The following is a 24,235-nucleotide window of genomic DNA, read 5'->3' as shown; positions in this document are numbered from 1 at the left end:
CGCAAACTAAGTTGCGGGGATGTTGTACATTGGCGTTCCATATATTTATGTTTCCACTAGTAGGCGTTAAAGGTCCATATTACTTCAATTTCTAGAATTTGGTGTTGCGTTGGCTGATTTGTAGGCTGTTCTGGAAACTGACGTTTCTATCAAGTTGGATTATTGTGTAGTTCGTTAGTCAGTGTTAGGGACACAACAGGGGGATGTCATTGGGATTTATCCAATTATATGCATTTGAACCGAATATCATTTAAAACATTAAACCAGGATATTCTAAGCTTACTTGATGTGCCGTGTTCTCGTTTGTTTTCATTAAAACTGACGTTTATATCGAGTTGGATTCTTGTGTAGTTCGTTAGTCAGTGCCAGGGACACAACAGGGGGAATAATATGCATTTGAACCGGATATCATTTAAAACCAAAATTCCGAAATATTTTAGCTTTCTGGATACAATCTATTTCTATTCGTAACGTTTCATTTTGACCGGGCTCATCCTTGTTAAATAATATGTTACTGCTATTTTCAAACAATATCATGAAAATTAATCATAATTTGGCTTTCAATCGGTAATGAATACTGAAATTACTTTTTAATTTCAGATGACATAAAACACTAGTTTCATTAAATTTATATTATTGGCCACGAAATTTACATATCGATCGTTTTGTTATTATGTTGTAATTGTTCTTGTTGGTATTTTTCTTTATTCTCGGTTAAAAAAAATGGTTAACTTTTCTCATTAATTAACTACTGAATCACTTGCTTTGAAATTTTCAGTGGTTAAATATTGTATTTTGGGCTAGAAGGCTATTACTTCCATTTATTTAAAAATATCTGTGAGCTCTATAGTCTACTCTATGGGAATCATTTTTCGTGTGCGATGCTGTCATCAAAAATTACGCACTTTGTGGCGATTCCGCGTTCGCGTCAATCATGAAGAATGCGGTAGTAAGGAACACGAAATGTAGATATGGATATTTTCGTTATTATGTTGTATTTGTTCTTGTTGGTATTTTTCTTCTTTGTGGGTTAAAAGATGCTTTTCTCATTGACCAAATGACCATGGGTGCAAAAATATGCAGGTGCAAATGTGAGAAAATGGATCCATTTTACTACGGCGCACAGTAAAGACAAGTAAAATAATGCCTGTCAGTAGGTTGGAATTCGTGGGACTATCTTTATTTGTAGGCGTAAGAATGCAGACCCATCAATTATATATGGTATCCCACATGCACTACTTAATTTGCTTACGTTATTTACGTTACACTTTTCAAATCCCCGTCGATTTATTTCTTTTGCTTTCGAATTGTATGTGTCAATATATATATGATTGAAATTAGTATAGCTTGCGAGGACGACATACGAGTATGTTGCGCTTGATACATAGCCATGCGATTGCCACGGATTAGTTTGTAAAGCTATGGAAGAGATGAGCGATTTGTTACAAATTTGTCAACTAGCCATTCCAGCCAGACTGCTCTGTCTCCGGCCCCAATCATCTCTGGCAAAAGAACGAAGATGCACTCAGTTCGGGCGCAACTGGTTGGCAAGAGCTGAGTGTAGATTGGACGCGACCAATCGCTGGAATAAAACGCTATGGTCGCTAATACTGGATTAAAATGCATGGATACAGAGGCACATCGGGTTTCCGAAAAATTAAATCATACAAACTCGTCATTATTACGTTGCTTAATCATGTCCCACATCTAAAATCGCAGTATCAAGGTAATACGTAACGGCATTAAGAATAATTCAATCACACGCGATATTCGGGTTCGCTATACAGATTTTCTCATCGGGCGGGTATTCTGCTATCACTCAGTTTGAAAATCAAGATCTAGGATAGTCCAACATATACCCCAGCTATGCATTCACGACATAAAACCTCGAAGAGTCCAAATGAAAGCACTATTATACAGATTCATTTTATTTTTTACATTGCGACTAAGAACGAAAGGAGTGGTAACAATATGGCATCGATATGAATAAGTAGCGATGAGTCTGAAATAGTACTAACAGATAAAGAGAGAGGGAGATTAAAATCACGAAATTCATGGAAAGAAATTAATCAGTAAACAAAAAGCATCAAATAGAAAATAACTGCAAAAATACTTGGAAAATCTAGTAGGGTTACAAATAGGATAAAACCTGAAATAACTTAATTCGTGGGAACCCACAACAAGCGTGGTAAGTCACATTTTGCCTCGTCATATATTAAACAAGGACGACATGCGCGGGTACATTAGTGTCACCTCAACTATAATACACTAGTTTATCAGCTACAATAACTATATAAAGTTAGATAAGCAAACAGACGGTTGAAAGCATATAGGATTAAATCATACTGTGCACACCCGTAAAACGCCCCGCCTATTTAAAAAAAAACACAAGATTACCAAGGTGAGTTTGAAAAATGATGAGGTAGTTTATTATATACAACAAGACATGTCCACTCTTTTAAATATCAGGCACAATATCTTTAAAATATTGTTTTTCGCATGCACAACGCGCAGTCACAAAGAAGTAACGAAATGATCTGATAAACTCGATAATACCATCTTAAGATAGCTTCAATAATACTATGTTGCTGTCAGTCCGAGTATATATAAATGTAAGTTAAAACTCAATAACTTGAAATTTATAGGCATCCTCAGATTCAAAGGCACGTATGTTGCCACATCATAAAAAGAACTAAAATCGTAATTGTATCAGGCCGTGCTTCAAGTTTTATGGCTTACTTAGTCATTCACGCGCATGAAGGGAAACATACATGTAGATAGATGATAAAGAGATAATACGGTAAGTATAAAGAAAATTCGCACACGCAATTTTGATGGTGCGCAATGAGATTGATATAGACTGCTAATCATTCAAATGCAATCATATAGGCTAATTATAACATAGAAAATTGGAGAATAATTCAAATAAACTTAAGTGAAATGATGTGTAAAGATTTCATGAAAGCGCTTTTGAAATCAGCGCAAAAACTAGGCACGAAGGAATTTTCTAAAGCGCATGTGTTCCTTCCAAAAAATTAAATATTAAAAATTGTCGAAGTCACTCATAGAATGAAATTATGCCCCCGCACTCCCAAAAATTCAATATTAGCTCACTACTTCGACAAGAGTGCATGCATGTTGGGGGCTGAGGCAGATAATACACGGTACCCAGCAACGAACATACAAATAATTCTCTTCCACGGATTCTTTTCAGTGACGGCGAGGATGGCCTATCACTTACTTATGTTAAAAAAACTATTCCATCGCATGGGAGGGTCTTCATAGTGCTTTCAAGAGGCGACAACCTGTTTGATTAAACCGGTATGTTCTGGTTTCGACCGGTTCCATCCGCCTTTTCGTCACGCGCGGCGAACGAGAGAAGTAGCACCGATGTGGAAACATGAAACTCTCTCGTCTAGATTGCTTGGCACGGCAACGGTAGAATTAAACAGTGACGGTCTCGGGAGGCTCGTGTGCAACTTCTTTGATTTCAAAATCCTTTTTGATGTCGTCAAATTGAACCTGAAATTAAAGATAGTTAGAACATGAATCAGATATTGCATTTTATTTTGCGGCAATTTTATCTATTTCACCAATTGTATCCCATGCGTGGCAGTTTGATTACCATGATTACTAGGATTCCATCCTCGCGCATCATGTACTTAAAATCCAATCCAACCAATGGTTACCAAATCGACTAATAGTGAAAATATGTACCTCCATATTTGTGTCCCGTGTAGTCGCATTATCGTGGGTAGCAGCCACCACACTGACTGGTTCGATTGCAATTCCAGATGTGGTCTGGTTCTCCGCTACCAATTCAGGCTTATCGATGACTTTGGATGAGTTACTACGCCTGATTTGACGCCGATGACGTTGTCGATCCATTTTCTTCTTGAGTTCCTTCATTTTGCTGCGAGTGTTAGAATTTTCGTGTTCTCTCTTGACTGAAATTATTAAAAGCCATTAGGATTTGCCGTTTACTGTGATGGTAATCCACGAATAACAAATGAAGAAGAACAACTCACTGTAGGAAGCGCTAAGCATCATCTGGGCCTTCGCCTGCCTTCTACACGATGACGATCCGCAGCACGATGCTTTCTCAACGCTATGGTGCTTATGGTGATGGTGGCATCTGCTGTGGCTTCTGTAGTATTTGCTGCTAACGTTGCCAGCGGGTGAGTTTCTTCGTGAGCTTCTGCTGGTGCCATGCCTGGAACCATATGCCACAGGAATGGCTCCTATTGGAATGGTTGAAACGGACGACATGTACTGGGCCGGGGCGGTTAGCTTTTGACCTATTTCTGGGGCCATATTAGTCGGCGGCAGAAGGTAGGAGTGATTGTAAACTGGTTTCGGTTGATGGTGGTGACTCTGATTCGATGGACGCAATTTTGGCTGTTGCCTTTGTGGCGTTAAAATCGGTTGCTGTAAAAAAAGTAGTAGAACTTTTACTATTCTGTATTGTGAAATTTAATCTGCTCATGGGCTATGGCTGGTTATATCTTTATTTATATGTATGTTTGAAAAGGGACTTACAGGAGCGGTATCAAATGGTAACAAATGGAATAAAAATATCTGGGCATACGTACCTTCGAAGTTCCGGGTTGTTGGACTTCGCTTTCAGAAGAAGGGGATGGCGTGTTTACGTCCTTTTTATCGGCAGCGACATGTGTGTGCGCCTTCCCATTTTCTTTGTTTTTGTTGGCATTCACAGCCGAGTCAGCTTTAAAATGATCTTTGAAAAGTTGCGGAAGGAGACCAACATTGCCTAGCTGACCCTGTGTGACATAGTAGAATATTTTATTAAAGAAAATTCGAATACTAAGACAAATCCACTACGATGACAGTGATAATTAATTAGTAACATCCACCAAACGCCAGAAAGCTTGAAAACAATTTATAATCTTTTTGTATCACTTCCATTCTTTAACCTGTATGAGGAAATGAAATGACCTACGAAAACGAATACCACTAAAGCTTATCGAGATAAAGACCTCGCCAACCACATTACAATTTCGATGGCATTTTGATCATTATTATTACCCGTAGGGATCAATCCAGCACTCAATTTTCATGACCGCGTCGTGTCATTTTGAAGAGACTTTCGAGGTAATTTCTACCTTTGCTACGGACGCGCCCGCTCTTATGCTCAATATTTCTTTCGTTAAAAGCTACGTGAAGTACAATAATATGTTTCGGGGCCCGGAGGCATTGGCGCACCACCGACACATCGAACTGCCTGTCACCAAACCGAAACGTTGAAATAGTCTGAAGAATTTTGACGCCGTTCTTATTACTCATTCAAAACACGTTATTCATCGACGGCGAACTTTGTCAAGTCAGCCATCGGTTGATAATAAATGTTGAATACTGTACATTACGCTACAGAACCATAATTGGTCTTTTCGCAAGGTCATGAGATGACAGTAAGTATTAACCAAAAGCCGCTAAAATTTTGAAGCAGTGTAAAAATATTATATTTTATGGAGTTAAAATAAAAATTAAACTATACTATGTAGTGTTGGGAGAATCTGAAAACTAAGAAACAGAATTTACCGTCACATTTACTTTCACAAATAAAGAACTTTCCGGAAGCCTATTGGAGAAATTTACCGGAATAAATATGAGCGGAAAAGCGTTTACCATGACGCCTTGGGGCTGACAGGAATAATTACATAAGAAAATGAAGGGCTACTTGCGATATATCTATCAGATATTTTTAGATTTGCCGCAAAATATCTGAAATATCAATTGAAACACCGGTGACTTGTGCCTAAATTTAGATCTCACATCGAAGTTTTATCCAATACTTTATGCATGGATGATTTCCAAAAAAAATAATCTGCTGCCCACCTGATATTGCTGTGTTGCGTTCAGTAAATCCGTAAGAATTTGTAAAATAGTTTTCGGATCCCTTTTTGGCCTTCCGTCGGCGTCTTGTATGCTCGGATGGAGAGAGCCTAAATAAAATACACGTATTTTAATTTTAAAAATTGTAGACAAACTAGAACTTGTTGTAAAAATTCGGCGCCAAACAGTTGATTTAATTAGCGGAAAGCTGAAATTGCGACGTCACTGGAAGACCTCATGACGGCGCGCGATAGAATAATACTAAAATTTAAATAATTTCAGATTCAAATTGATTGTTAGCTTAAATTCGAGTGTTAAGGCCAATTTTAAAACTGGATTAAGAAACTATTAAATTCAGATACTCGTAGAAATAAGTAGTGTAATCAAACGAGGTAAAGCTACAAACATAGAATAAACCATGAGTTAACAACGACACACGTTCTAATGTAAAACAGCCTTTTGTAATCTATCTACCGTATGTTTGACGTTACACCAATTCTTATCGATATACAGGCCTACATCCTGTTTTAAGGGCAAAATAAAATCCGATAGGCCATCCACCACGAACGAGTATGGTAACTCGGCGGATGTCATTTATTAGTTTGGGATGTTTACCGAGATCGATTATGAAAGCGAACTATTCTGGTGTTTGCTAAATATGCAAATCGAAAATCGTTGTCATCCTTCCGACGGGCATTATCAGAGCAAGTATTAACAACAATGCGCGACCATGAAAACAGACACCGGGCTTTAAAGGCATCCGGTCCTCTGTGGGACGACAAGACAAACATTGAAAGAGTACTGCAACGCGTCAAAAGACTTAAATAAGCCAGGGTGCTTGTACCTAGTTGCGGTCCATTGTCCACAACGCGAGCGTCGTATGACGAGAAAATAAATTTACATCCAAAGTGAGTGAGTTGATTTACTCACATTATATTTAGCTATTGAGCGTTAGTTTGGTCATGAAAAAAATATCGATGACGTCATATACCATGTGCCTGGCTTGTGAAAACTTGCACGCAAATAAGTGACGTCATCGTCGGAAGTGAAACCGGCAACGGCATGCTTTATCAGCTAAACCATCGAGAAAATTATGAAGCAACCGATTTAGGACGTGATCACGCAGCCTAACAAGTTTGTTGTGCGTACTAGTAATACATGACGCATTGTATGCATACTGACGAAAGATTTCAATGGATGACGACATATTATTGGCATGCCCCTGCTATGATATTAGATTTAAAACGAATCATTAACTGTACAATTTATACGAGCAATGAAGCGATGGTACGAAAATCCTGCGATAACGAGGTCCGAGCTTAACAGGAACAAACATTCATCAAATTACAGAGAGGCAGCAAAAATGATTTCCCTTTATACGCGCGTTATATCATTATCTAATATTCTGCAGTAACAATTTGTGCCATTCAATTGAGCACGCCTTGACACAACACGCGTGTTGGTTCACAGCTCTTTATACCATTCGAAAATTTTGACCCTAATAACTCGCACGAATTCGATCCGCGTCTTCCGGGTATTGCTTTACCAAGCGCCTCGTTCCACGACGACCACAAGCTGAAACCATTGGACTCGTTTTATTATGGATAAAATCACTGCAAACTTACTCAAAATATTAACATAAATTCATGGCAAAAGAATGGTATGTAGGGAAATAATTTTTGGTAACCCTGGTTCCGGTATTCTTAGTTTGCGTGGATAACAGCAGTAGAGATAATAAAGCGCTTATGATGAACATTTTATTCAACTCGTGTGTGGCGCATATAGGTGAGATCACAAACTACAAACTAAAATTTTGTTGCGTTTCACGGACGAATGATTGGACGTGATGGTCATCTTTAAAACCGTTGAATATTCGTGTATTCCCAAACCGGACAAAGATTGATAAATCTGTATATCCAACATTGAATTAATGATTTGGAAGACACCGGCTACGTCACTACATCACGATTTCGTGAGGCATGTTTCACTTATCCATTTTATAAATACAGATTAGACTAGTCTTGTTCTGTTTCCTATATGTTACTAAACCATGGACGTGCGCAAATGGACCTAACTTCGGCAACAGACTCAGCCAAATGTCCTATGTATGTTTTGAGTTCTGACTAAAATACCGCAATGTGGGCGGTCAAACCAATAAGCAATATATTAAATAACTTGACTAAAAATATGTCTGCTTTAGTAGTCCAGACACGCCATTATACTTGTTTTTCAAAAACAAAAACGATCGATTTGCGATGCGTTGGATTTTAAATTGGAAAAAGACAATGGAGGATATTTAAAATAATGCTACCAAGTAATACTAAAATATATTAACTTCGCCATGGAGAAAATACACACCTAAAAGCAGATCCAAAAAGCTTCCCGTGCGCGTTTATTCACGTCACGTCAATTCTCGTTCGTCGTTGCATACATGGGAAACACTCGCTGACGCAGCGTCAAAACTTGCGGCTTAACGTGCGCAAACCAAGCTGCGTCATGGTCGCGTGATTAAACGTTCAGCTCAGATACTTCGAAACGATGCAAGAATTTAACCTAAGGGGAAATACTTAAGACAATACGTCACTGTGATAATAAATCCCATTTCGGCGGGTTCGAGAGATTCTACGAATAACAACTTCATGCTTGAAGGCAATGTACGGCATTCTAAAATTACATGCGTTTCAGTACCGAAATAAGTCACACACATATAGTCGTTCTCCTAAACAGTAACAAATGATTTAGTAGGAGAATAAAACGTCCATCCCAATCCACACCTGAAAATGTTCCAGAAAAAATTCCAGGCCCGTGCGTGGTGAAGCTATCGATACATGCACCAGCTGCCTGCCCCGATGGTGCGCTTGAATCGGAACTCTGATCGGTGACACCGGAGACCATCGAACTGGAAGTGCGACCACGACTGTGACACTCTCTACATGCCTAAAAAAAACGTTTCAATGTAAGTCCTGGTAATGGTAACTGGGTACAAAGTTCTACTTAAGGATAAGATGGATCAACATGTAACCAATCATAATGGATATATTTTTATTCGAAGATAGTGCATAAGCCATTTCTCGAACAGATGGGAGCTAAACTGTACTGTTTCCACCATTACAAATCCGAATAATAGTATTTTCGACAATCATTCACTCATCTTTTAGAAACTTGCCTTGTGGCTCTTTCTGTGAGTTGATCCTTCAGATCTTGAATGATGATGCGAGTGTCTTGCCATGTGAACAATAGAAGAAATTTCTGTCGCTAATTCGCGATTGCTATAGGCTACACATTGTTGGTGTGATCCACAAAGACGTCTCAAACGTTGCATCTGTCGAGCAACTCTAGCTCCTAAATATACGAATTTATTAATATAATCATTTGCAAAAAAAGGTATAGATAATAAAGATATTAAAATTTTCTATCCCGAGGTGAGTGCTAGTCAGTGCTTTTTCAGGAAAACCTTCATTCAGAAAAACACAATATCTGTGTACCAGATGAATTACAATATATTTAGCCGTGAAATCCTAATAGTTCTTACGCTAAATTGAACAATTCCCACCTGATATTCCCGAGGAATGATGAGATAAAGAGCCCGATGTCATCCTTCCACTCGTTGATGCTCTTCGGTGACTTCTTTCCGACCTGCTGGGGTGTCTGCTGGTTCCGCAACCTTTACTACCAGAAGAAGACGTCTGTAGCATTGTGGACGTGATAGGATGTTTAAGTTTAATTTCTGCAGGTGTAGTGCTGGCCTGGGAAGATGACCCAGACGGACAAGAAACGCTGTCACGAGGTGATTCGGGACGGTACGAAGCTCGATATTCAGCGTACGCGGACGATAATAATGAGGCAGCATGGGATGGCGCAAAACCATTCAAGTGAGAATGTTGGCGCAATAGCGCGTTTTGGATTACCGTTGGAAGTGCATGTCCAACATTTTCAGGGTATGGAGTTCTCTGTGAGGACGAAGGAGGCGGAGAGAGTTCCGTTGGAGATAGCATTGACGAAGGCCGCTTTCGAGAGGATTTTCGGTTATGTTCGGGAATTGTGGGCACTTTTAGGTGCTCCATGCCCGGTGGAGGGATTGCCACAACTTGTTCAAGAGAAGAGCATGCGGTGACCAGCCGACGTAGATGGTTGGCTCCACTTTGTGTGTGATGATTGAGCTGAGAAGCGAGTTGATTGTAGTGATGTGTAATCTGTTGCAAACTGTCAAATCGGGGATCCAGAAAGGCATATGGTAACTCTTCTGGCGAGGATGGTGCAGAATGCGGATGATGGTGCTGAAAACGTTCAGATTTATGAACGATCCCAGTTACATCAGGCCCCTCTTGTACATACTCACTCTCTTTACTAACATCGCTTTTGGCTGAAAGTTTTGGTATTTTTGGAGATGGTCCAGTAGTTATTGGTTGACCCATTACAGGGTTTACAGGCGTCCCTGAAGGGGATAAAATTTTCGCCTTGTTTAAATCAATTGGAGACTTTGGTAGCAAAGATGTGGCACCGAGTGAGGAAGCTGGCTCGCTGGGTACACCTGTGAATAACCTAGAAAAAAAAAATAGAATAATAATCCGTTTAAAATTAATGTCAAATAAAGCATTCTGCGTTGTATAAATAAATTGAAAGGTTTATTATGTAGTTTCACAACTAATAATTAAGACTTGGAATGGTTTAATGCAAAACTAAATTTTAAATTTTGTTTTCATAGCATACAACTTACCTGGGAGATATACAAGTCGAAGAGGAATGCCGGAGTTGACTGATCGGTATAGAAGAATGCGATCGAGAAGGTCGATTGTCTGAAAATAAGAATTTCATTAAAAACCCAATCAGGAACAGTACAGTTTATCGGTTTTATTGTCCTAACAGAATTTATAACTGCCCTTTATATTTGAAAATGCGAAATTCAAGAATTTGACACACTTTAGTAGTCGCCATGTTATTTACTAATTACAGCTATTTCAAGTTACTGGAAATATACCTGTTAACAAATCAAAGTAAATCAAATTTCACCTGCGTTTTGTGAGTTGACTTGTGACTGTTCCAGCTGAAGTTGAACAAACATCATGTGATCACCGACGCGTAAAGCTAACGTAAGCGGAAGTCGACCGGAAAGGAAATCGTCGATCTGTCAAGGAAGGATAAGACGAATTTATTAAATTTCCTCCGTTAAAAAGATCCAGACAATACCATTCCCTACAAGGGAGTTGAATATCAATCAATTTCCCGACCGGGAATGAAGGGTAAACCACGGATAAGGCACGCATTTGCGAAGATATCCATAAAGTGTTAGAATATTTCCACTCTATTCTACAAATTTGTAAATATATGAGAGCCAGCATCGTATAAAGTCGTTATTGTGGAATTAGATATCTCGTTTTCAAACAGGGTGACTCATATAAGAAAATATTTATTCAAAATTGTGAAATCACGCTCTTTGTTTGACAGAGCATGGCCATACAAGATTCACAGACAAAATTGCGTAATTTTAATAAATCGGTCTCGCTGTAATTTATAACTTAGAATTTGAGAACTTCAAAAAGCTGTACGTTTCACAATCTTTGCCAAATAAATTGGAGTGGTGAGTCACGCTTTATCTAAGTGCGCGACACAAGGTAACTTAACAACCTCCATAAAGAATGTTAACGCCGCGCAAATTTACCGAATGCTCAGTAAACAATTCCGGTTTTATGCTAGTCGTAGCATTAACAAAAAACTCTCCATAAAGCATCCGACACTACCCTATGAAAATTTTTATTCATTCACGGTAGTTTTCACCTGTTATTTTGAACCTACAGTGCACTTCCAATAGCCCAGCGTCTACATAATTCATGCTCACCAAATTACCTCGACAAAAATATACAAAAGAGAAAGCGGGATAAAAAAAAGAAAAAGAGTCATAAGACCGACCGCCAGTCTTGTTCTCTTTTTTATAGTGTCCCAGTATAATAAAAGATACGGTTGCTTTTTTCATTAAGAGTGAGATGGGACTTTTTGCTGACTAAATACTTATTCACGCTGAAGCTCAGTCCTGGCTTGGGCTACGGGGGCTGTTTATGATATGGTATGCCGAAATAAAAACAAACTGCGACCACATTCTCCCACGCTTAGATTCTGGCACAAATGTAACCCATTATCCCAAGAAAAGTGGTTCAAACGTATGGCGATTTCAGTCAACAGGTTAGAATTATTTTTTCATGAAATTTCTTACTCTTGGGTTGAATATTTTTTTAATCTTTTTTATATATTTAAATATTTTCAACGTGAAGATTAGATCTAGCAAGCCGACGACTTTATCTTGTTCGACCACTTATAATAATAAGTCCTCCTTCCGCATATAATACTGGAAGTAATACGGTGGCGGCTATGAGACTGGAGCCAAATCCTGCTGTAAACCCGACCCAAAAATGTGAAATGGGCGAAGTGCCCTAAGAATGGTTTATTTGACGAAAGGATGAATTTTTCTATATACAGCGTACGGCATTCTTTCTATCGGCAACTGAAGTGAAGGGCTTTTACCTCATTCATAATAAACCAGCGTCTGTGCTTTAGCGGTCACGCTAGAAACAAAAGCCAGTTTGCTCGATGGTATGTTTGACTCTTTTTATAAGCATTTATAAAAAGCCAGGGCTGTGCACTGATTAGATTCGCGTCCGCGGAGCTAGGCAACGCGAAAAGGGTTAACAACAAAAAGCAGATGTGGTCACGGCTTGGCTTTCCCAAGCGAAGCGAAGGTGGCTGCGCCGCTGTTATACTGTGACGCGACGCTCGTTACCCTCTCGTACGCCAACATAGTCAAATACGCTAAACGACGATTTCTGAAAACGTTTGAGGAGCGTCAAATGTCTTAAACATACCAACTTGTCTCACACTATAGATATATGAACTTCCCAAACGTGAACATAAGCCTAATATGAATTTTGGACTGTAAGAAAGAAATTGAAACTTTCAAGTATAAGAATGACAAATCTGTTTTGATATCTTGGTGCTATATTCCAAAATTCCCAAGTTAATAGCGCTTGATCACTCGACATACTTTTCACACTCTCTATTTACTCGAGTGATACTCATATATAGCAAGCCATCTCGGCGGAGCTCCGATAAGTAGCGCCAGAAATGTCCACCCGTAATGACCTCCCTACACCCACACATTTTAGGCATACAATAGGATATAATATACATTATATATCAACGTACCTCGGATAGGACCATGTGGGTGAAAGAAGCTAATATAAGAAATGCTATCCAAACTCATATCAATGAGAGAAAATTATATGACAAAGCCGTATCTTGATGAAGAGAACAGTCACTAATCAGTTCTTTTGCCACAAGCGAAAAGGTTGAAATATTTTCCAGTTCAACAAATCAGATTCAGCAGATGATTGATTCCTTCTTCAAAGGAACGAGTCTCCTAATATCGCCTCTAGATATGATATATCTTGGAAGGAGGTAATCGGCAGTCAGTGAAATTGACGAAAACAAGTGATCGTCACTCTGAAAATTGGCGGATGACTAGAGAGCAGCGCTCGGGGCTATTTGAGAAAGTGTATACAGGTCGTTCAAAATTTTAAGAATCGCGTTTCGAACAAGACCATCAATTGTCGCATACAAAGAAAATGATCAATAACAAGTTTTCATAATACATGAGAAACAACAAATGGCTAAATAAACTGGAAATGTTTATGTAATAAATTCTAATAAGGCCAAAATGAGTGCGGAATAGAGCAAAACTACTGCATGCCATATTCATCGTATCCAATTGACTTCAGTTATTCTGCGTCGTGCAACAATTGCTTTCATTGAAGACTTATCAGAACAAATCTGTTCGTGGGTGTTGAGCTACTTTATACCAGTGTGAACAACCAGTGTGAAAAGATATCAGATAGCGCAATCCGTTTTCTCACAAAGGCCTACCTGTCGTCGAATAACAAGTATTCATTCACACAGCGTCTACAACACACCTCGCCAGTGTAAACGCCAGAGCTAAAGTACGTGACGGAATTCTTTCATACTTGTATATAATATAGGAGCGCGCACAGCTTTACTTGCTGATCGAACCGTAATCCTTCGTTTACTTGACTTGAAAAGACGTGGCCCGAGGCTTTTGGTACTAGGTCGTGGAGCTCGGGAGGGGAAAATCCTAAGAAATATATTTATTTCTAAAACATCTCTATTCAATTCAAGTAAACGCCTACACATGTATTAGTGGAATTTCGTCCGTTGTAAAATAAGTCGCATTGGTTCAAAATGTTAACAGTGCTCTGCTGAACCAAATCCCTATAAAATTGATTGGTTTTTGAACGGAGCTAAAACAACGATTTCCGATTTCTTGATTTGCATAGAGAAAGAGAAATATGGACTGAAAGAGTCGTATGTTCTGCCAAATCGAAGACGCCGTCGATTCGTAGAGCAAAGTGGTCTTTTGGATCGAAGTCACCACAACTCGGTAGACGCCGTGCGACGGACTAGTCTGCCTGGTTTCCGGAACTAGCGGGGCGCTCTGGTGCCTCTCTGTGAGCGTGACGGCGAGTGGATGATTAACAGAGACGATAAAACGGGAGATACGGTGAAGTGGCGCGGAGAGGGAGCGAGTGATCAAACAGGTCGATTTTATTGAAATAAATGCTATCTCGAATAGCGAGCGAATTGCCCCGCGACATATCTTTTAGAGCTAGAACAATGAGTGCAATGTAGGTTGCTATGAATCAGATTGAGATCTAAAATAATTTAGATCCTACCCATGTTACAGTCAAAATAAGCATAAATAAAAAAGTAACATGAAACAGAGCTTGTATGGCGCTTCGCGATTATTTTAGTCCATAACAGGCTAATATGGGATTTCGTGATGCCCTGTTATTTCAGTTGTTCCAAAAATGGTGGCCTACAGGAACATAACCATATACAGCCCCTATTAAAATACGACCTGAGATAAAGCATTTGACGAACAACTCTGATAGAAATATGTATTCAGGGACAACAAAAAATGTGGCTGATGGAATGAAATGGATCTTTATCCTAAACAAAGAAATGAATAACAATATTTGATTTATATGTGGAATGACGGTTTAATATCGTTTTCAGATGCCCATTCAGCGATATTGATACAAATGATCACGGACTCTAAGAGAAGAAATAAACATGGTCGATCTAGATTAGTCACCCATTACTTCCAGAATAATTCACCGAAAACCGAATGAGATGGTCTGAAGACAATTTGCTCATGAGGGTTGGGTGACACTGGCAACATGACATTAAATTGGTAACTTCAGCTAATCCGATGGTAGAAGTATTCATGAATGATTTCAATGACAACCCTTTACACTTTACAGTCTAAAGAGAGATTTAATAAACCCATCATTTTTCTTCTTGTCATAATATTATTAATGGAAAATGCCACTGAAAAGATAAGTGTGGACTCAGTGGAGACCCAGGGCCATATATCACAGTCGTTGGCTGTTCACAGGATTTCGCAGTCATTTATTCTCGCTGGCCAAAATACTATTGAAGTCAATCCACTTTCATGCTAGACAACAAGATGAGCGATGGGCTGATGTCCCGCCATGCTACAAGGGACGTTCCAGTGCGACTCCCACTAAATATGAAACACTGGTCCTTTCAAGTTAGTGAATTTATCTTCCCTGTCCTGGAACGTACTTTTAGGTTGCCTTGAATATACATACAATCGTACAAGGATAACCCGATTGCAAGTCACGTGTTAAAAAGAAGGAGAAACAATTCCGCCCAACCATGTCGAGTAAATATCGTGCCCTACTAACAATATATGAAAGAGGTGATACGACCTTATAACGCGCTTGTGTGTGTCGAACTGAGCCTCTCTTAAAGATTGTAACAAACTAACAATGTATTGTTGAACAAAACGCTTAAAGAAATTTTGATTAACACTGACTTGTGCTGTTTTTGTCTGTAGTTGTTCACGGAAATAGGGCCATGATATCAAGTTCAATAGGGATCAAAGTTCGCTTAGGATACTGATAAAAGATGTTGCGTTAGTGGAAAATATCTTTTGCATGCATTCCTCATTGTGTCTGATTCAATATATAAATTAAAAAACCGCTTTTTGATGGTCCCAAGACGTCGCAAAGTAAAAGTAAAAAAAAATGTTGCTTAACGATTCATAGAATAAATTTCAAAACCTTCATAATCAATCCATAGACTGATTGACTAATTTATTATAAAAGTGCGCATTCAAGCGAATTGGTTGGTAACATTTTGAAGCCTGGCATGAGATTGAAAAAACGCATTTGACTAATGTATTTTTTATAAAAAGGTTTCGTACCTTTTCACTGAAACCGCTAAGAATAAGCATACTTTTACGCGAGTCGCCCAATATAAAATCCGCTAGACTAGGCCTGTTTCCAGTCAGAGGGTTTAGCGAAAAGTTTAGTATTCTCCGTTAATATCCGCGCCTGGATATAAACATGAAGTGGACTAACTTAAAAACGAAGGTTGTTTTGTAAAATTACTTGTGTATCGACATTGTTGCTACGTTGAAAACAAACCCTGGGAATCAATATCGTCATTCTGCCTCGGCAGTTTAAATCTCGATTTCCCACGAGGGGCACAACTAGCCAGCACAAAAGAGCGTCACGACTATGAATGAGGGAAAGAGAGAAGGAACGAAAATAGCGAATACGCATAAGCCATCGAACGAAGTATCCACGGCAGTGGCGCAACGGTTTCCGTTTGCTCGCAGTATTCTATATGGATGGAAATTGCTGTATTTTAAAGAAAATTTAATTTCTCATTTTCTCGGTCATGTAGCGGCATAGGTCTGTCAAATCTAAATATTATTCTCAATGTGCACTGGTGAAACCCACTTCAAGTTATTTAGTACCAGCTTGTTCTCCAGGTTACGGTTTAAAAAATGATGTATTACGATCGCTGAGCACAATAATGGTGAAATACATTATTTCGAAATTACAGCAGATGAATCTGCACACGTAGTTGGTCCGTTTTCCATGTGAAATGGTATGGAGTAGAAAAGTTGGAAGTTGGGAGGAAAACCAAATGGTAATTGACTATACTATTCATTAGTAGCATGGAACTCTCTCCGGCGATATCGAAATCGGAGCGGACGATAGTCAGCGTATCAAATTGAACAAACCTTATCAGGTATAGCCGGCCGTTGATGATAATACTACTGACGAGCGGTACATCAAAACACACGGCAAAAAACAACGGTCCACTAGGTGTAAACAATTTATCTGACATGCTTGGATACTTTTAAGCGATAAAATTTAATTCCATTCGGAAAGACTTAAAGAGTTACACAAATATTATACAAATAATTTATATTTTTAGCAGCACTAGCAAGCTACTTTAAAAATTATCATAAAATAAAAATTATCAAAAAATAAAAATAGCAATCGAATTTAATATTCTCACATGACAAATTGATAATGACTTTAAATTTTAACAGAATAATTTTTGATGCTAAATTTTCATCCAGTTGAATAGGAAAGGGCGTGTATTTTTAATTCACAATTTATTGCCATACACTGTTGTAATTATCTTGACCACAATTATGGTTAAAACACTTACACATGTATATTGTTCGAAATTATTTTAAAGTATGTTTAGTCTAAGCTTATGAATGTTAAATGAATTTATTTGGGAGATTTTTTCATGTGATTCTGTACAACTGTGTATGGAACTGTTATTTATTCGGCCATTATGGGAAAATACTATGCCGCATAATTACACCAATTCGCATGGCTATAGGCTCAATTGAACCATGGCACGTCATCAATGATTGTGGTTTTGGTCGCAAATGAGCGTTAAGATTGCCTGAGAAATATACCTGTGGGTCGGAGAGACTCTCTATAGCTTGTATGATCGACTGCTGAGTTCCTTGGACTGTAGACTGAAAAATAAAAATAATTAAAATTAATGAAGTCCATCGGTTGGTATTTTCAACATTATACCTGCACAGAAATATGTCTGCAGGATGTGTAATAAGATACATTTAATTTTAAAAATAATTTACTTGCTGGCTGTCTCCCGTGTAACGTCATCTTTTATTTAAAACAAAATGTAACTTTGGTATAAACGAATTTAATAAATATGGATCGTTGTATGGAAACAGTAACCACGAAGAATGTGCATGACATGCCATCCATCCCTGACAAGTAATTGTGAATGGCTTCTGTAAATGGCCGTGTCAGCAAACATTTGTGAAGAACCATGATCACTTAGCACGCACGCTCTATTATCAGATAATCTATTCGCAACCAACTGTAATCACCAATTCTGAACTAGATTGAATAAGGCCGTTACGGTACGTTTTTAGATCAAAGTATACACGTGTCACTACGTCACAGAGCGTCTTTTAAACGTTTTCAATAAGTGTTTTCGAGCATATGAATATTGATTTGTACAAAAAGATGGTAAATGTCTAGTGTCAAGATGTTTTAAAATTGGCGGGCTATCGTAATTACTGAAGGGACTACATTCAGCTGGTCATAAATCTTTCCTTTCTGAATATTCGGCAATATCCTTCAAAATCCTATGAGGTTTCACATATGGCTTGGGTGGATTTCTACTAAGCAATAATTCAACGGTCACAAAACATGTTCCGCAAAGTCTAAACTCCGTCGCATAGAAATAACTGTCGGCTACGCGACTTCTAATTTTAAACGCATATTTCGGTTCGAGACACAGCTTGCTCGTAAAATGTCACACACGCCTGGTTTAGTCCCGAGTTTTAACGTGATGAATGGCCATGCACACAACACATTAGTAAATACAGAGTAGACAGCACGACATCGGTTCTTCTGAAGGTTGTTAATTGACCGCCCTTATTGAATCGTGAATAAAATTGGTTTGCGGATTAGCATATCACCAGATTATAATTTAAATGAGACACAATCAAGTATACGTAGATGAATGTTTTGATTAACTGAGCAAGTAACCCAAATCTCTCAAGCAAGAACGACGGACTTCAGCGTCTACTTGCCGTACCCGAAATGGTATAAGACACAGCACAGCTGTGCTGCTTGAAAATGTAGCATCAGCACTCCCGCAACTTTTACACAACTTTTAGGTTTTACTTCACCTCTGCCATGCATATCGTAATTAAGCATATACCGAGAGGACTATACTGAGTGATTTACAATTCGCTTCCCGCTTGGTCTAGTACACAAACAGCTGATGTAGCGTACCAAAGAATTTCGCAATCATTATTTCCTACCGAGAAATTACTGTTCTGAAGAGCAATCGGAAAACGTTAGCATTTCTGTCATGAACCATGATTCGACAAAACGCGTGACTTTCATTCACAGAGTCGACTGATTTGCTCACAGCAAATCAATAATACGCGGAGGAAAACACCAAATGCATAACTGTAAGAATTCGGCTAAAATATTGTGACGTTGTATTTTTTTAATTTCAGCTTTCTTTTTGCTATCGCATACAACCGATCGATCTCAAATGTAACCGTGTCGGTGTAGACGAATGTGGAACGAACTGAAATACCAGCTGACTAAAATGTCAAGACAAAACGATATATAGCGGAAATCGTTATACGGTAACTTCGTAAGACGGCTTTTGCCGATAAAGACAGTAAACGTCTAGTGATCTAGTCACTAGTGTTCATCGAATATTCAAACTTCAGATACAACGGGATACATGGACACCATTTGGATTTATTATATGACCATCTGAGCAACTTCTATAATTACAGGGCAGGCATTAGAGATGATGTAATAATAAAAACAATTAAATGTGCATATTTTAATGCGCAAACTGTTTTAACAAACACATCACTAACGGCCGCGCAATCTCAGTCGAAACATTGCTAAAAGTTACTGTTTCCGTATTTTAACTTTAAGACTATTAAGTTGACGGAATGTTTTGATCGCGAAACAAAAGTAATCTAAACTTGGTAGATCACATTTTTTCCATTACTGAAGATTTCAATGTACGGCGGTTCTATATCAACTGCTGTGATAAGTTTACGCAAAAAAAACATTGAATTAAGATTTCTAAGTTCATACGAAAAATGTACATACTATGCTTTTCTTAACGGCCGGATTTTATTGTTAAGCACTGAAGTGGGTTCGGTTCCTAGCTGTGTTGAAGTGATACAACATTGAAAAGCATATATTATTATACAGAAGTAAATGTTAGAAGTGACTTATTGCTCAACCGTATCCGAACGTTGAACTGCGTTTAATTTAGCGCCATCAACGCCCTCGGCGGGTTCCGTTTTAAACGAAAATTACTGTACGGGAAATGACCGGATCTGGTTCGTTACCATGCCAATTAACCAAAGGCATAATGACGACAATTTTGGAGACAGATATGTACTACGAAATCAAATCATCTACAGTGCTTACACGCAAGCAGATCCATGTCGCTTCTGTACACTAAACGCCCGTCTGTGCCATTCCACGATTGTATCTAACAGCCGGTTTCTGCAAATTGGTGACGTCACACCCTCACGAAGCTCGATATGATGAATGGCAAACACTTCGACTGAATAACCAAACATGAAGCGAAAAAGCGAGTTCGTATTTGCGGCTACGGTGATCTAACTTACTCAAACTATCCTTTTACATTACAGCAGACTAACGTCGAATTATGGTATGTATAGTAGTGAGAGAAACAGCGAAGAAAATCCCTTGGATTGATAATGGAAATCGTGGCGAGAATTTTCAAGAATCCAATTTGAAACTTACCGAAAATCCACTTTCAACTGACGGTAATAGTGTCACTTTGCTTCCATCTACAACATTGTATTCTCTTAAAGGTTTAGCTTCCAGTACTCTGTAAGAAAATTAAATGATATATTTAAAATACAAGTTCACAAAATATTTGAAAAAAGAACACACAAAATTAACGTACTGTTCTTTGTAGAGAACTTTTAATCGCTCTTTGGGAGTTTGAAGTCGTCTTGATATTTTTCTTCGCAGCTCTTCGGCGGTTTCGTCAGGCGAAATTTCTATTTGGAATTGACCCCCTGTTGTTGGGTGTACATTTATCGTTATCCGAGTATGTCCCGATGGATTCGCATGCGAAGCATCGCTAGGACTTTGTGAATCCATTTTTATTGACAAGCCAACTCAATTACTTGGTTTATGGTGGTGTCACTTTGCGATATTTCCTTACGTAACGGATAAATAGGTCACGTCGCTCAGAGAGGGCGATCGTTGGTGCGGAAGGTCTTTGTGTTCTAATTAGAACACGTACTTCGAAACGCGGTGGTGCTGTAAATATGACTGCAGATAGTATAAGCAGACCGTTTTGTTTTACGGTCACTGAATCAATACAACACAGAGACTGCGTACTTGTTCACGGCGTTTCTTTTTCTCTTAGCTTCTTTACACGTCAAGATCCCGCGGGGTTCTAATTCTTTGTAATTATTCTAGTTTGTGAAGACTAATAAACCTACCACATCTGAATATAAGATAAAAAAGGTTTTGTAAATAAAAACACATAATTCCGTTATGACAGTATGCTCATAGTCATATTCAATAGACAATATTAACTGAAAATATACAAGTATAAGCTCAACTCTCACAAGACATGTATCTGCCTGTTTTAGATACTAACACGTAATATACTTCACGGAGCTTTGAACAGCCAGTATCTTAAATATCGAAACATATGATATTTTTCTGCGCTATACCATAGCTTAAATAATGTAAGTTGTAATAGCTAACGTATGACCAGGTTACGACTATTCCAACTGCTTCACAAATACCCCAAGCTTTACCAACAAACGAACTGCCACAAGCCAGCCTTCGCGGCACTCGATCAAACGAGGACTGAAACCTCGTCAGCTTCTCTCGTCATCCTTTTGTCATTCGCGTGGGAACGAAAACGTGACGTTAGTATCTTTATTGTGAGCAAAGAGTGTTTCTTTTTTATATCTCGCTTTTTCGCGTTTTTCTCTTCTCAGAATGTAATAAACTGATTAATATCAGCCGAGGAGAGAAGAGAGAAAAGAACGAGCGTGTAATAAAGAGCTGAAGGAAGTGGTGCAAACATCACATAGCGAGTTAATGGCCCCCAGGCGGGCTTTCGCGTTTCTATCGATATCCAGCAGACTTGTATTGAGTGCAAACGATACTGAATTCGACTTAACGGTTTATAACTTGGTCGCTGTGAAGGGGGTCACATAGTTATTAATCTTAATCGACGGAGGATTGCCTGGCTGTTGCGAAAGAAACTCGATTTTTTTCAACTTTATATCTGCAGATACGACGCTATGGTTGTAAATACGTCAGAATTAATAAATAGGGACTGGCTTACCAATAACGAAACCTCGTGTATATTAAAATATCATAAGCTTAGTTGTGTATGAATATGATTTATGTTCATATCTCTAGTTTGCAAGAAATCGATATCCACGTTGCTGCAAGCGTTCGGTCCTTTCACTGGTCGTATTCGTGGTTGAATACCTCATATACGTTTCAAGTTAGTCGCTCTTTAGCACGGATCTTTGATCAAGGTTTCTCATCGTAACGCCCTGCACTTCCAGATTGACAGTTGAAAATAAAAGGTGACTTATTCTCAACGACCTGGCATCGAGAGTCACAACTTGTGTGCATCCAGTCACTTCAAGGAGAGCTGTGGAACCGTTCTGTTAATAATAGTTGTGGGGGTTAGAAATAATCAATCGACAGCTTCATAGATCCATTAACTAAAAATTTCACTCATTTTCTTCCATGGTTTTAATCACAACGTTGTGACGAAGAAAGTTCGGACCTCCTGAAGTATGCGCACCAAAATGGCGCACAACCTGAACTTAGGTTGTGTACCAGGTTAGGGTTCAGGTTATGCGACATCTTGGTGCGCATACTTCAGGAGTATCATCTTTCATATCTTTATTTAATATTTTCATATTGATTTGACTATACAGTAAGTAAATCTGAGTGGAACTGATATTATATTACAAAAAAACATTCGTTGGTATAGTTGATCATGGCATAGGCTATGCTAGGCATGAACCATACCTCACGCTCAATACGGCTGGTTGTGTCAATATTGGCTTAGGACCAGACTACCTTTTGGCAGACGATATGGTGCAACTGCTGAGGTATATTGCTCCCTAGCACCACCAGTGTAAGTTCATAGATGAAAGTAGAGATGTACCGATACCACTTTTGTCGCCGATACCGATCCGATACCAGGTAAAAACGCCGATGCCGATACTACAAAAATGCCGATATCCCGATACCGATACTATGTAATTGTTACCTAATTAGGTGTGCTGTGTAGGGCAGTCGGGTTAAAACAATAGTCTATGAGCGTTGTTCATAGTACACATTATTTCAGATCAAAAAAAGATATATCACATAATATGAAATTGATGTTTGGTATCCATATGCTTTAACTGATTAAGATACATTGTAGAGTAACGCTAGTAATCTCGGTGTTCAATTAGAAAACTCATAAGCCGGGATGTTTAATTTGAATTTAATGTTAATATCGCGACATTCGAATATCGTTATTCGTGTTCAAAAGAATATCGAATATCACCCACACATTCTAGCGCCGCCGTCCTACGTTCAAATTAAAAGCATTTTACAAATATTTTATTTCGTGGCTAATCGTAATCGTCGACGCAATAAGTCAAAGCCAACATGAAAGAATATCGATCAGCACCGACAATAAGAAGACCTACCTATAACCGTCGAGGATGTTTTTTTTACTTTACTATTTTATAATATTTTACAATTGTATCATATATTCTGAGACAGTCTAGGGCTAGACGGTCATGTCAATATATCTATAAAGAAATTGTATAGTTAAACAAAATTAAAATTATTACCTGCGTAGAGGGATAATTGTGTCGGAATTTAGTTTATCGATGTCGACGGACTAAATGACACTCGTACTTGACAACAAACAGTCAGAATTTATACCCGTGCCAAAAGTCCATGTGCCGTTAATAAGGACCCCAATTCCATTGTATGATTTAAAACTATGGGCGCCTAGTTGCTTTTTGTTATGTGCTGTGATATATTGTTGATATATTTCTTCATAATGACTATGTAATATTAAAAATGTCAATATAAAAATTTGACAGCGGAAATAGCCAAATTAGTTGAGCTAGTTTGGCTGATAAATTGCTAAAAACACGTGAATCCGATTCTCTCGCGAAGGTGGGGACATGTATGGCTCATAGCTCACAATCTCTCCAGACAAAAAATAAATTAAAAAGTAGTATTCCAATTTCCAACTTATCTTTTAAAACATTCTGGACCATATCAAATTGGGTAAATATATCGGAAATATCGGCCTTAATCTAACCGATACCAAGACATGGCCGATACCGAAAAAATGGCTGATATTGCCGATACCGATACATCTCTAGATGAAAGCCTCGGAAAGTAACACGCACCACACGAAAAACACT

The 24,235-nt window shown here is 38.5% G+C and overlaps 1 protein-coding gene across 1 annotated transcript; it reads right to left on the bottom strand.

The window, feature by feature from the left end:
- Nucleotides 1-1,912: 1,912 nt before the first annotated feature.
- LOC120346284 (uncharacterized) lies at nucleotides 1,913-21,287 on the bottom strand. The gene is made up of 13 exons (XM_039415992.2): nucleotides 20,716-21,287; nucleotides 20,550-20,637; nucleotides 17,672-17,734; nucleotides 10,864-10,978; nucleotides 10,571-10,649; nucleotides 9,407-10,395; nucleotides 9,020-9,195; nucleotides 8,628-8,790; nucleotides 5,857-5,963; nucleotides 4,593-4,781; nucleotides 4,029-4,428; nucleotides 3,718-3,947; nucleotides 1,913-3,522 (listed from the first exon to the last, which is right to left on the bottom strand). The coding sequence occupies exons 1-13, from the start codon at nucleotides 20,913-20,915 to the stop codon at nucleotides 3,445-3,447; spliced, it is 2,877 nt and encodes a 958-aa protein (XP_039271926.2). The 5' UTR covers nucleotides 20,916-21,287; the 3' UTR covers nucleotides 1,913-3,444.
- Nucleotides 21,288-24,235: the final 2,948 nt, after the last annotated feature.

The sequence above is a fragment of the Styela clava genome, chromosome 1, assembly GCF_964204865.1.
Source record: "Styela clava chromosome 1, kaStyClav1.hap1.2, whole genome shotgun sequence".
NCBI classification, from domain to species: domain Eukaryota; kingdom Metazoa; phylum Chordata; class Ascidiacea; order Stolidobranchia; family Styelidae; genus Styela; species Styela clava.
The sequence above is the reverse complement of the archived record's forward strand: the minus strand, read 5'-3'. Positions and strand labels throughout refer to the sequence as shown.

What these genes read in the sequence shown, in the direction of transcription:
- LOC120346284 (XM_039415992.2), bottom strand. Translation starts at nt 20,915, where the DNA reads ATGGATTCACAAAGTCCTAGCGATGCTTCGCATGCGAATCCATCGGGA. An exon ending in TCGACTTGTATATCTCCCAG is followed by an intron (nt 10,396 to 10,570) that starts GTAAGTTGTATG and finishes TTTTTTTTCTAG; the next exon opens with GTTATTCACAGGTGTACCCA. An exon ending in CACGGGACACAAATATGGAG is followed by an intron (nt 3,523 to 3,717) that starts GTACATATTTTC and finishes CTTTAATTTCAG; the next exon opens with GTTCAATTTGACGACATCAA.